The following is a 12,726-nucleotide window of genomic DNA, read 5'->3' on the forward strand; positions in this document are numbered from 1 at the left end:
AGGTTCCCTGTGTTTTTTATTATTTATTATTATTCGATTTTGTTTATTGTGGAAGTGGCACTCTTTCTTTAGTGGGGAAAAGCATACACCTCCTTAGGTTGGGGTGATATCTGTTTGAACTGCTGGATGTATGTTGATTTTTTTATTATTATTTCTTTTTTTCATTTTATTTTGAATATTAAGTGTATTCAAGTAGTAGATCTCACCTTCCAAAGCATGAACCTAATAACATTAATTTGCCACATTAGTTTTGTGGTATATTAGTTTTCCATTCTCTATAGTAGTGCTTTTTTTCATTAGTCACGGCTTGTATTGTTACACATACACAAGAGTTTCAAAACACACACAGTTTATTAGTGAGTGATAAACTGTGTGAGTAATAGGCATCCTTTTCTGCTCTTATAGAAATTTGTAGGTCTCCCCCTTCATTCTTGTGTGCTACATGAAACCTTAACAAGTACAGGTCACTGATGAAAAAAAGCCGTGAATTAGGGTTGAATTTGAAAGTTACTGCAATTCTGCCAGACACGATAGAAGGGAGTATATGATGAGAGCCCTATCGATCAATTCGGCCCTGGAAAGATTGTGCAGGGCTCAAGGGGTAGAATTTTTTTCAGCCTGGCCTGTACTTGTTAACAGGAGAGACTGCTTCTACAGGGATGGGATACACTTAAATAGAAAGGGTGCAAGAATGTTTTCTGATGCTATCGAGGCAGTGTTAGGTGGGTCGGAAAACTGCTAGATTGGGGAGATACAAGGACTAATAGATTAACAGTAGCCACTGGCAGAGGAGAAAGTGATTCTTGCACTGCTTCTATTGGAATGAGCAGCAGCCTGGAAAATAAGATGCAGGATATTTCAGAGACTGCTGGGAATCATTGGGGTACAAGTAAACACATGGGTTGTGTTAGGGTGGCTAAGAGGAAGAGCAGGTGCATGTATACTTGCGTATACACCAATGCTAGGAGTTTAGTAAATAAATTTGATGAATTTGAGGTATTGCTCAAAACATCAACGGCAGATATTGTTGGGATTTCAGAGACGTGGTGTCACACAGATATAAGGAATGCAGAACTGGAATTTGGGGAGTACAATGTCTACAGAAAGGATAGACAGGATAGGAAGGGAGGAGGGGTTATGCTAGTTAAGAAATACATAAAATCCAAGGAAGTGAAGCCAGTCGACATCGCTGGACAGTGCAGTGTCGAGTCAGTTTGGTGTGACATAAGCATTGGGAGATCAAAATTGAGAGTAGGAGTGTGCTATAGGCCTAATGACTCTGATAAGTATAATAAGGAACTGTACAGGGAAATAGTGGGCCAGTAAATCAGAGAGTCTTATAATGGGGGATTTTAATTTCCCAGATATTGACTGGAATTTGGGGGCTGGTCACTCACACACTAGCAAGGCTTTTGTGGATTTATTGGATGATTGTTTTCTACATCAGCATGTTCGGGAGGCAACTAGAGGGAATAATACTCTTGATTTGATTATCAATAGTGATTCTTCATGCATTAAGAATCTGCAGATAAATGAACCACTAGGTGGCAGTGATCACAGTGTTCTGAAGTGGGAGTTACTCAAAGAGGTAACTACCATTAGGGGTAAAGGGAAGGGGCATTGCTTTTGTAAAGGCGACTACGATGGACTGAGACAGTATTTGAATTCTATACTGTGGGATCAACTGATAATGTTACCAACAGCAAATTCAAAATGGGAAGCATTCAAAGAACTTATCTTGAAAGCTACTAGGCTTTACATACCAACTAAGAAATATTGTTCAAAGTTTAGGCCTAAATGGATGTTAGATGAACTAATGAGGCATATGGCAGAGAAGAAAAATGCATGGGATACATGCAAATTAACACTTGACACAGAAGCCTATGATAGATACAAGTTGATCTGTAACCAAGTTACAAAGGAGGTTAGGCAGGCGAAGGCAGATTATGAGAAATCCTTTGCAAGGGATGCGAAGAAAAACAGCAAAGAGTTCTTTACTTATGTAAACACTCTAGAAGGAAGGGGATGAATCAGATTGGTCCACTTGATATCGATGGGTCAACTGTTGATGATCCTGCTCAGGTAGCAAACAAACTAAATGAATATTTTGCATCGACATTCACACATGAGGAGTTATTCAGCGAGGGGAATGCCAGAGGTGTATTCAACTCTGGCAGTAAGCTAGAGAATCTTGTACTAACTGAGAGTAAAGTGGAGGAGAAATTGCTGAAGATAAACACAAGAAAGGCACCTCGGGTGGATGGGATCTATCCAGTTTTATTAAAGGAGACAGCAAAGGAAGTAAGCAGGCCCTTAGCCATAATTAGGAGAGCTTCCTTGGACTCAGGGGAGGTACCCATGGACTGGAGATGTGCAAATGTGACCCCAATTCACAAAGGAGGATCAAAGGCTGACACAAGTAATTATAGACCTGTGAATTTAACTTCTGTTCCCGGAAAATTAATGGAGGCACTGGTTAAAGAAGCACTGCAGGATCATCTAGACAAGACTTCAGTTATAGTTTGGACACGGCATGGTTTTGTTAAGGGGAAGTCTTGCCTGACCAATTTGATTGGATACTATGATGCAGTCACAAAAGAACTGGATGCAGGGAATAACTTTGATATTATATACTTGGAACTTAGAAAGGCTTTTGATACTGTTGCACATGGAAGACTGCTGCACAAATTGGAGCAGTGTGGAATTGGAGGCAAATTGCTGCTATGGATAAAGGGGTGGTTGAGGGGGAGAAGACAGAGAGTGGTAATCAATGGACACTGCTCATCGTGGACTAATGTTATTAGTGGAGTCCCTCAGGGTTCAGTATTGGGTCCTTTATTGTTTTCTGTATTTATAAATGATATTGATGATGGTATATCAAGCTTAATGTCCAAGTTTGCACACGATACGAAGGTTGGCAGGGTTGTCAAGGATACTACTGACACTATGCTGCTGCAACAGGATCTGGAAAGGTTGAGCAGATGGGCTGAGAGGTGACAAATGAAGTTTAACATTGACAAATGTAAAGTACTACATATGGAAAACAGCAACCCCAGAGCACGTATCAACTCTGTGGTACTACACTGACAGTGGTAGAGAATGAAAGGGACCTGGGGGTGGTTGTGCAGGCAGATATGAAGTTCTCTGAGCAGTGCAGACGATCTGCAAGAGTAGCTCATGGTGTATTGTCAATGATATATAGGAATTTTTCTAGCAGGGATAAGGAGGTGATTATACCCTTCTATAAGGCAATGGTCAGGCCACACCTAGAGTACTGTATACAGGCCTGGAGGCCTCATTTCAAAAAGGATGTAGAGCTGCTGGAACGAGTACAGAGAAGGGCAACAAGTTTAGTGAATGTAACAAAGGGGTGCTCTTACGAAGAAAGGCTTAAGTTTTGCGAATTAGTGTCTGTAGACTAGGCACCAGCGAGGTGATCTGATAGAGGTGTACAAAGCCTTGAATGGTTTGAGCATGCTCAATGCTGATGGGATTCCTCCTCTTGCTCAGAATAATCACCTGAGAGGGCATAAATTCAAATACAGGTCACTGTTGAAAAAAAGCCGAGAATTAGGGTTGAATTTGAAAGTGTCTGCAATTCTGCCCAGACACGATAGGAGGGAGTATATGATGAGAGCCTTGTCGATCAATTCGGCCCTGGAAAGATTGTGCAAGGCTCAAGGGGTAGAATTTTTTTCAGCCTGGACTGTACTTGTTAACAGGAGAGATTGCTTCTACAGGGATGGGATACACTTAAATAGAAAGGGTGCAAGAATATTTGCTGATGCTATCGAGGCAGTGTTAGGTGGGTCGGAAAACTGCTAGCTTGGGGGGATACAAAGACTAATAGTTTAACAGCAACCGCAGGCAGAGGTGAAGGTGATTCTTGCACAACTTCTATTAGAATAAGAAGCGACCTGGAGCGAGGGGTGTTGGGGGTTTCAGGGACGGATGGCAGTCATCCTGGAATAGTTGGGTATATGGGATGTGTTAGGGTAACAAGGAATAGGCATAGGAGCATGTATGCTTGCATGTATACCAATGCTAGAAGTATAGTAAATAAATTTGATGAATTTGAAGTGTTGGTCAAGACATCAAAGGCGGATATTGTTGGGATAGCAGAGACGTGGTGTCACAAAGATATAAGGAATGCAGAACTGGAATTTGGGGAGTACAATGTGTACAGAAAGGATAGACAGGACAGAAAGGGAGGAGGTGTTATGCTGTTAATTAAGAAAAACATAAAATCAAAAGAAGTGCATCCAGTTGATATAGATGGACAGTGCACTGTTGAGTCAGTTTGGTGTGACATAAGCACTGCAAAAGCAAAAATAAGAGTAGGAGTGTGTTATAGGCCTAATGACTCGAATGAGTACAATGAACAATTGTACAGAGAAATAGAGTGGGCCAGTAAATCAGAATGTCTTATAATGGGGGATTTTAACTTCCCAGATATTGACTGGAACTTGTGGGTTGGTCACTCACACACTAGTCAGACTTTTGTGGATTTATTGGATGATTGTTTTCTGCAGCAGCATGTTCGAGAGGCAACCAGAGAAAGTAATACTCTTGATCTGGTTATCAGCAGTGATCATTCGTGTATTAAGAATTTGCAGATAAAGGAACCACTAGGTGGCAGTGATCACAGTGTGCTGAAGTGGGATTTACTCAGAGGTAACTGCCGTCAGGGGTAAAGGAAAGGGTTTTTGCTTCCGTAAAGGGGAGTACAGTGGTCTCAGACAGTTTTTAAATTCTGTACAGTGGGATCGACTGACGATGTTACAAACAGTAAATTCTAAGTGGGAAGCATTCAAGGAATTAATCGTGGAAGCTACTAGACTTTTCATACCGATGAAGAAATATTGTTCAAGGTTTAGGCCTAAATGGTTATCAAATGAACTAATGAGACTCGTGACAGAGAAGAAAAATGCATGGGATGCATATAAATTATCAGGCGACGCAGAAGCCTGTAGCAGATATAAGCTAGTCTGTAATCAGGTCACAAAGGAGGTTCGGCAGGCAAAGGCGGATTACGAGAAATCTTTGGCAAAAGATGCTAAGAAAAACAGCAAGGATTTCTTTACTTATATAAACTGTAAAAGGAAGGGGCTGAATAAGATTGGTCCACTTGACATCGATGGTTCGACTGTTGATGATCCTGCTCAGATAGCAAACAAACTGAATGAGTATTTTGCATCTACATTCACACGTGAGGAATCATTACAGTTTGAAAATGGAAGAAGGTTATCAAATTGTAGCAGTGTGCTTAATGATTTTGTAATAACTGAGAGCAAAGTGGAGGAGAAATTGTTGAAGTTAAACATAAGAAAGGCACCTGGGGCGGATGGGATCTATCCAGTTATATTAAAGGAGGCGGCAAAGCAACTAAGCAAACCCTTAGCCATAATTATGAGAGCATCCTTGGATTCAGGGGAGGTTCCCACGGACTGGAGATGTGCAAATGTATCCCCAGTTCACAAAGGAGGTTCGAAGGGTGACACGAATAATTACAGACCAGTTAGTTTAACTTCTGTTCCGGGTAAAATAATGGAGTCACTGGTTAAAGATGCATTGCAGGATCATCTAGACAAGACTGCAGCAATAATTCAGACACAGCATGGGTTTGTTAAGGGAAAGTCTTGTCTGACAAATTTGATTGGTTATTATGATGTGGTCACAAAGGAACTAGATGCAAAAAATAATTTTGATATCATATACTTGGATTTCAGGAAAGCTTTTGACACTGTTGCGCATGGAAGACTACTGTACAAATTGGAGCAGAATGGTATTAAGGGTAAGTTGCTACAATGGATAAAAGGATGGTTAAGTGGGAGAAGACAGAGGGTGGTAATCAATGGGTGCTGCTCTTCGTGGACTAATGTTATTAGTGGAGTCCCACAGGGTTCGGTGTTGGGTCCACTGTTGTTTTGTATATTTATCAATGATATTGATGAAGGTATATCAGGCTTAATGTCGAAGTTTGCAGATGACACGAAGGTTGGCAGGGTTGTTAATGACAGTAATGGCAGTGTGCTACTGCAACAGGATCTAGATAATTTGGGCAGATGGGCTAAGAAGTGGCAACTGAAGTTTAACCTTGACAAATGCAAAGTACTGCATATGGGTAGAAGTAACCCCAGAGAAACGTACCAACTGTGTGGTACTACACTTAAGGTGGTAGAAAATGAAAAAGACCTGGGAGTAATTGTGCAGTCAGATATGAAGTTTTCTGAGCAATGTAGACAGGCTGCTAGGGCAGGTCATGGGGTTTTGTCAATGATATATAGGAATTTTGCTAGCAGGGAAAAGGAGGTGATTGTCCCTCTGTATAAGGCAATGGTCAGGCCACGCCTTGAGTACTGCGTACAGGTCTGGAGGCCTCATTTTAGGAAGGATGTAGATTTGCTTGAGCGTGTACAGAGAAGAGCAACACGATTGGTGAGGGGAATGAAGGGATCCTCTTACCAAGAGAGGCTTAAGTTCTGCAAATTGCAGTGGCTGGAGACTAGGCACCTGCGCTGTGATCTGATTGAGGTCTATAAGGCCTTGAATGGGTTGAGCACGCTGAATTCTGATGGGATCCTCCCACTTGTTCAGAATACGAACCTACGGGGACATAAGTTCAAATTAAGAAAGGATAGATGTGCGGAAATTTGCCTTTAGCCAGCGGGTGGTTAATTGCTGGAACAAACTTCCATCTGTCGTTGTGGAAGTTGATAGGTTAAATAAATTTAAGGAGGAACTGGACAGGCATTTGGAGGGTATGGTGTGATTTTTTTTTTTTTTTTTTTTTTTGCCTGATGCTGCATAAGCTCCTACACTTGCTTTCTTGCATCAAGTGCCACTACTACTACTACTACTGATGGGATTCCTCCTCTTGCTCAGAATAATCACCTGAGAGGGCATAAATTCAAATTGAGGAAAGACAGATATAGGATAGATGTGCAGAAATTTGCCTTTAGCCAGTGGGTGGTTGGTTGGTGGGTGGAACAGACTTCCATCCCTTGTCGTGGCAGTTGATAGCCTAAATAAGTTTAAGGCTCAGCTGGATAGGTAATTCGAACAAACAGAGGGGTGAAGTGGAAGTGGTTATTTTTTATTTATTTATTTTACTTTTTTTTTTTTTTTTTTTGGCTGATGCTGCATTTGATGCTTTCTTGCATCAAATGCCTCTACTAATGCTAATGCTTACACAGTTCTTGACTCCCAGCCTTAATTTTAGCAATACAGATGAATTGCTGTAGCACACATTATGCTCCTCTGATGAAGATGCCGCAAGGTAGTTGCTTTCATTCAGTGAAATGACAGGAACTGTCACATATTGGTTTCCAACATATGATAGTCTCTATCACATGTTAGAAAAGCAGACAATAAGTAGGGTTCAGTGTTGTAGGTTTCAGTGCTGAAGATATGGCTCATCTGGTAACATGATGGGGCCATGTCTTAGTTCAGTGGGTGTTTAGTTTTAACCAGGAATCTCTGAATCATTTATGTGAGAGATGTATTCCATTTGATCAACTATTGTAAACTTAAAAGTATTTATTAATTATATTTTAATATAGCAAAAGTAGTGATTTCCCCCCCCCCCCAACATTCTGCACATTTCCAAATTAAGCAAAGATTAAAAATTTTGTTAAAATCAAAAATTGATATGGTTAAAGCCAAAATGTTTCATTACTGTATTCCTCTTACAAAATTTTATAAATATACAGAAAATTATATATGTATTTTTCATTCATAGGCCACACAATTAATGCAAGATCCAAACATGCAAAATCTGTAAGTATTTCTTGCTCAGTAATCTTTACTAGCATTGAATTTTTAATACAGCATATTACCAGAGAGAGAGAGAGAGAGAGAGAGAGTTGTGAATATTCAAGTGTTTTTTTTACCCATGTTATATGTTGAACATTTTTGCCTATTAAGAGCTAACTTTAAAATGAATTACACAATGTATGCAACATAAAAAAAATAATTTATTTTGTGTGCATAATGTTCCTGAATGTATAGTAGTCCCTTGTTAACATGCAAGATAACTAAAGTTGAGCTATTATGAAAAAAAAGTAGCACATTTACACCAAGAAATAAGTAAAATGCCACAATTAGAGTAAATTCTAAGGAAGATGTATATTGCCACTGTATGCTAAGATACTCCAGTATTTAAATAAAATAAAACTATTAAAAAAAAAAGAAAAAAAAAAGTGACATGCACCCCCAGTAATGCAAACATATGACGTCCCACTAAGGAGATGCCCCCCCCCCCACACACACACACACAATCACCAAAGATGAGCGCCACTTACCTATAAAATAATAATAATAAAAAATTTAAAAAAAAAAAAAAAAAAACAAGACGTGACTCACAAACTCAATTTTTTCAAGGGTCATCAGCATTTGTAAACTTTGAAAAGGATCATATTTCATTTGTTGGTTGCTGTCCAGCCAAATGTCCCTGTACAATCCTAAACACAAGAGAAAGCAGCAAACAAACAAAAATCATAACCAGTTCTCTGGCTGCTGCCCTTTACAGATAAATAAGGAAACATAACAGACAAAATGTGAATTTAAAAGTCAACCCAGTCAATGGACAGGTCTAAAGCATATGCAAATAAACATTAAACCAAATAATAATAAACAATTAACATAAATAAATGAAATACAAATCAATTTATTAACAATAACCAAATGACTGAATAAAATATTAGCAGAAAAGCCTCTTATATTAGGAATATCCATTACATCAATTTCCCACATACACCACTACCACTGTAATCAAGTCACTAGAAAAATCATAGAAACACTAAATTTTTCATGAAATTAAATAAACCAGCATTTAATATAAAACTATATTTAAAATTAAAATTAAAAAGTGTTAAAACAAATAAATTATCTAAAAATAAGTACAATTCAAGAGCTTTCCAGAGCCAAGGCTTTGACACAGATTATGTTCTGATTGAAACATACATTATATGCCCTACATAAGAACACAGGCTGCCACAGTATCAACACATGACTCCTGTCATAATAGTGCTGTAACAGTAGAAGTGTTCATCTGAACAGCAGCCAGCAAACATCCTGCTTAAGAACTATAGATTCAGTAGTGGGATCAGTTTGTGTCTTTGCTATATGGAGATTCTCATCCACTTCCAGTCATAAAATCTAGATTCACTTTTAACAATTACCACATCTTCAAGGTGAACCCGTGGCCTGCTTCCTATATATGAAACACAATGGATGAACAATCAAAATTTGTATCATTGTGGAAAGTTCGTTCCAGGGAACTGCACACAGTGGACATTCATTATGTTTATTTCATTAAGCCTCGGTAAAAGGACACATAGACTGTTGTAAGAGGAGCATGGAGTCCCTACAACCTCTTCCACCTGTGTGCATCAAGATCGCAATCTATAGGAAGCCGATGCATGCAGGCCAATTCACAAATAATACATTTATTCATTGATGCAGAGGGATGTGAGAGTATTGATGGACTGTGGAGAGTATTGATGGACAGGTCATTGTCATAGTCAGAAGATGGGCGGGTGGAAATTAATAGAATAATATTAGATCAAGTACATCTTCCAGCTGCCAGTTTTGGATCTCTATGTTTATAGATGGGATAGGAGAGGTAGTAGGGATTTCCTTGTTCCTCTGACAATGACCATCCTATGTACTATTTTATCCTGAAATCAAATAATGGCCTCACAGGTTAAGACTTGTTTAGAAGGAGTCAAAGAGCACAGTTTGTATACAAGATTGGTAGACATATGAGACATGTTATATTGGTGAGATGGGTCAGGTCATCATATTAACAATAGGGTGAAGGAACACAGGGATACTGTTAGGTAATCTGTTTTAACTTGTTGGCCATTCCAGTGTGTGCATGAGAAGAAAGCCATCAGAGCTGAAGATGCAGTTATTATTGTTAGTACATATAGGTTTTATGAATTGAAGTGGCTCAATATTGTTTGTATAGCAATGACAAATGTTATTTCACTGATAAAGGGTTATGAACTGCAATTGGGGATGGCCCCTGCATCCCATCATTGAATTTGTAGTTCTTAGGTGAGATTATGATCGGAGTAACATATTGCCACTGCAGCAGCACATTAGGTAGCTTTATATACTTAATTTTACGTAATAATGCCAACTGAACCTAGTTAAACAAAGAAAACACTTGCTCTTAAAGATTTGTGGATATTTGAGAAGCGGATGCTGCTTGTGCAGGACAAGGTTTCTCAAACTTGAAGGTGGAATATAGTGTTCTGTCATCAGCAAAACTATGGATAGAGTTGAAAGTTAATGGAAGGCGGGCATTAATATACAAAGGGAAAAGAGTGGGAGACAGAACTGAGCTTTGGAATACACCAGCATTACTGGAAAAGTTAGAAGAAAGAGTGTAATGTGGCAGTACCTGCAGTAAGCTTTCAGAGAGAACACTGGATACTCAATTACAAAAAAAAGTTGGCAGGCCATAAGATAGGAGCTTATTTAGAATGCCTTTGTGACAAACACAATCAAAAGACTTAGAAATGTCAAAAGTAGTTGCTTGAATTTTACCAAATTTTTCCATTGAATTTGTTCATAGATGAGTAACATAAGCCAATATATCACCAGTGGGTTAACACCAATAGACTTCATATTTGTGATCAATGATCAAATGAAAGGTTTCACAAAAGCTTAAGAGTGTTGGCTGATGTATTTCTTGTTACTCTGGAAAGAGTAAATGGAAGCTCAGTGATAATTGGAAAGAAAGGATATATCATGCTTTTTGGGACTGGCTGAATATGAGGAAATTTACAAGTAGAGGGAAAAACACCAGTGCATTGAAGGAGTGTAAAAGGTGACACAGAACAGGAGCAAGATCCAGAGCACAGGTTTGGAGGACAAGTAGAGAGAGAGAGAGAGAGAGAGAGAGAGAGAGAGAGAGAGAGAGAGAGAGAGAGAGAGAGAGAGATGCTATCAAGACCTATAGCTTTCTTATCATCAAGATTGTTCAGAATCCTTTCAACATCCTCCTGTCAGTAGACCACAGGAGACATTGAATGGAGTGTATTGGGTATGAAAGGAGTATTTGCCGTGATCATTAATGCAAGAGTTAGAACAAAAATAAGATGCTAGTAAGCCAGCTTTGTCTGTAGCTGACTTAACAGCAAATAGAATGCAGTAGAACCATAAGTTTGCTTAAGAAGTAGGAGTATTGATGCACAGAAGTTGTGGTCAGTAGCTTTGACAAGAGACCAGAAAGTTCAATTACCATTTGGACAGAAGCAAGTTTCAGTTCTTAGCTGGTTCAAAATTGAGTTGGAACTCCAAGTTTTAGATGAGGGACAAGATTTTAGGGTGGAATGCAGGATAAAGAATTTCACCCATACAAGAATAATTGCTAGCCGGGTGGGTAAAGTGCCTGCCTGGCAACCCAAAGGTCGCGGGTTCGAATCCTGCCTCGGGCTTGGATCAAAGTATTGCAAAAACCTTGGAAGGTGCATTATGGCCACAGAAGCCGATGCGCCAACAATTACCAAAAAAAAAAAAAAAAAAAACAAGAATAATTTCACTGACACAATATGAGCAAATGTTTGGATCACAAGATTTAAAATGGTAATCTAACCAGAACAAAGAAGAATAGAAATCATACAGATCATTCCATGTCCTGTCTCTTCCATCATGCAGTATGATTGATGACTTTCGAGGTTACAATGAACATCGTGGTGAGATCCAATATTCCTTACATTTCGAGGGTACAGCTCTAAAACGGTGTTCGCAGGCTGGCCGCTAGTTAGTACACCGGACCGGACCGAACCTATTGGTAACTCTCTAGGAGGCTTCCGGATCAGCTAGTGTATAATCTTGCTACCTCTACTCTGCCAGATAGTGACTGGAGGGAGTCCGAGTAGTGTCTATGCGGGGAGCATTGTCGAGGCCACGTTATGTCAAAGATCTGGGTATATTCTTACCACGTGTATGCCATATCATTTCATTACTTCATACAGCATGTCCCACCCACTTTTTCTTACTATTGAATACACCATGAATTGTCAAACTAATAGAGCAAGCTTATCTGCGAAAAGATCTAAACCTCCCAAGAACTTCCTAATTCATTTCACAAATATACGTGGTCTCAATTCTAATCTCAACGATGTCCATTTCCACTTGCAGTCTGCCAAACCCCATGTACTTTTTCTGACAGAATCTCAGTTGTCGGTTGATTCAACTACTGCTCATCTCAGATGCCCAAATTATTTGCTGTATGATTTCTTTCGCTTCAAACGTGGTACTTGTGCATATGTCCGTTCTGATATTCCCTGTCAGAGACTTGGCAATTTGGAATCTCCTCTCTTTGATCTTCTCTGGCTTAAAATCTCTCTACCTCATTGTGTCAAATTCATCTGTTGTCTCTACCATTCTCCCAACTCCACTAATCACTTGGAGCTCTTTGACTTCCTCTCTTTGCAACTTGACTTTCTCCAGTCGAACTTTCCTAACAGTGAGGTAATTTTCCTTGGTGATTTTAATGTTCACAACTCCAGCAGGTTGAGATGCCGAGGCTTTTGCAATTACTAATGACCTGGCAGAGATTGTTCATTTACCTACAAGAATACCGGACAATCCTAATCATACAGCTAATATGCTTGATCTTTTTCTCACAAACAACCCTTCTAAGTACACGGTTGAAGTGAGAGGTCCTTTAGGCACTTCAGATCACAACTTGGTGATTGTCTCTTCTCC

The 12,726-nt window shown here is 39.4% G+C and overlaps 1 protein-coding gene across 4 annotated transcripts in view; it reads left to right on the forward strand.

Annotated features, from left to right (window-relative positions):
• The window catches only part of LOC150086127 (small glutamine-rich tetratricopeptide repeat-containing protein beta-like), a 376,857-nt gene that overhangs the window by 204,317 nt on the left and 159,814 nt on the right, over window positions 1-12,726 (forward strand). For all 4 annotated transcript variants that reach the window (XM_090374421.1, XM_090374422.1, XM_090374424.1 and 1 more), the window contains exon 9: window positions 7,742-7,779. In XM_090374421.1, the coding sequence (XP_090230547.1) occupies window positions 7,742-7,779 (38 nt within the window). The remainder of the gene's footprint in view (window positions 1-7,741; window positions 7,780-12,726) is intronic.

This window comes from Mastigoproctus giganteus, chromosome 5 (genome assembly GCF_048544385.1).
Source record: "Mastigoproctus giganteus isolate SK-2022 chromosome 5, ASM4854438v1, whole genome shotgun sequence".
Lineage (NCBI taxonomy): Eukaryota > Metazoa > Arthropoda > Arachnida > Uropygi > Thelyphonidae > Mastigoproctus > Mastigoproctus giganteus.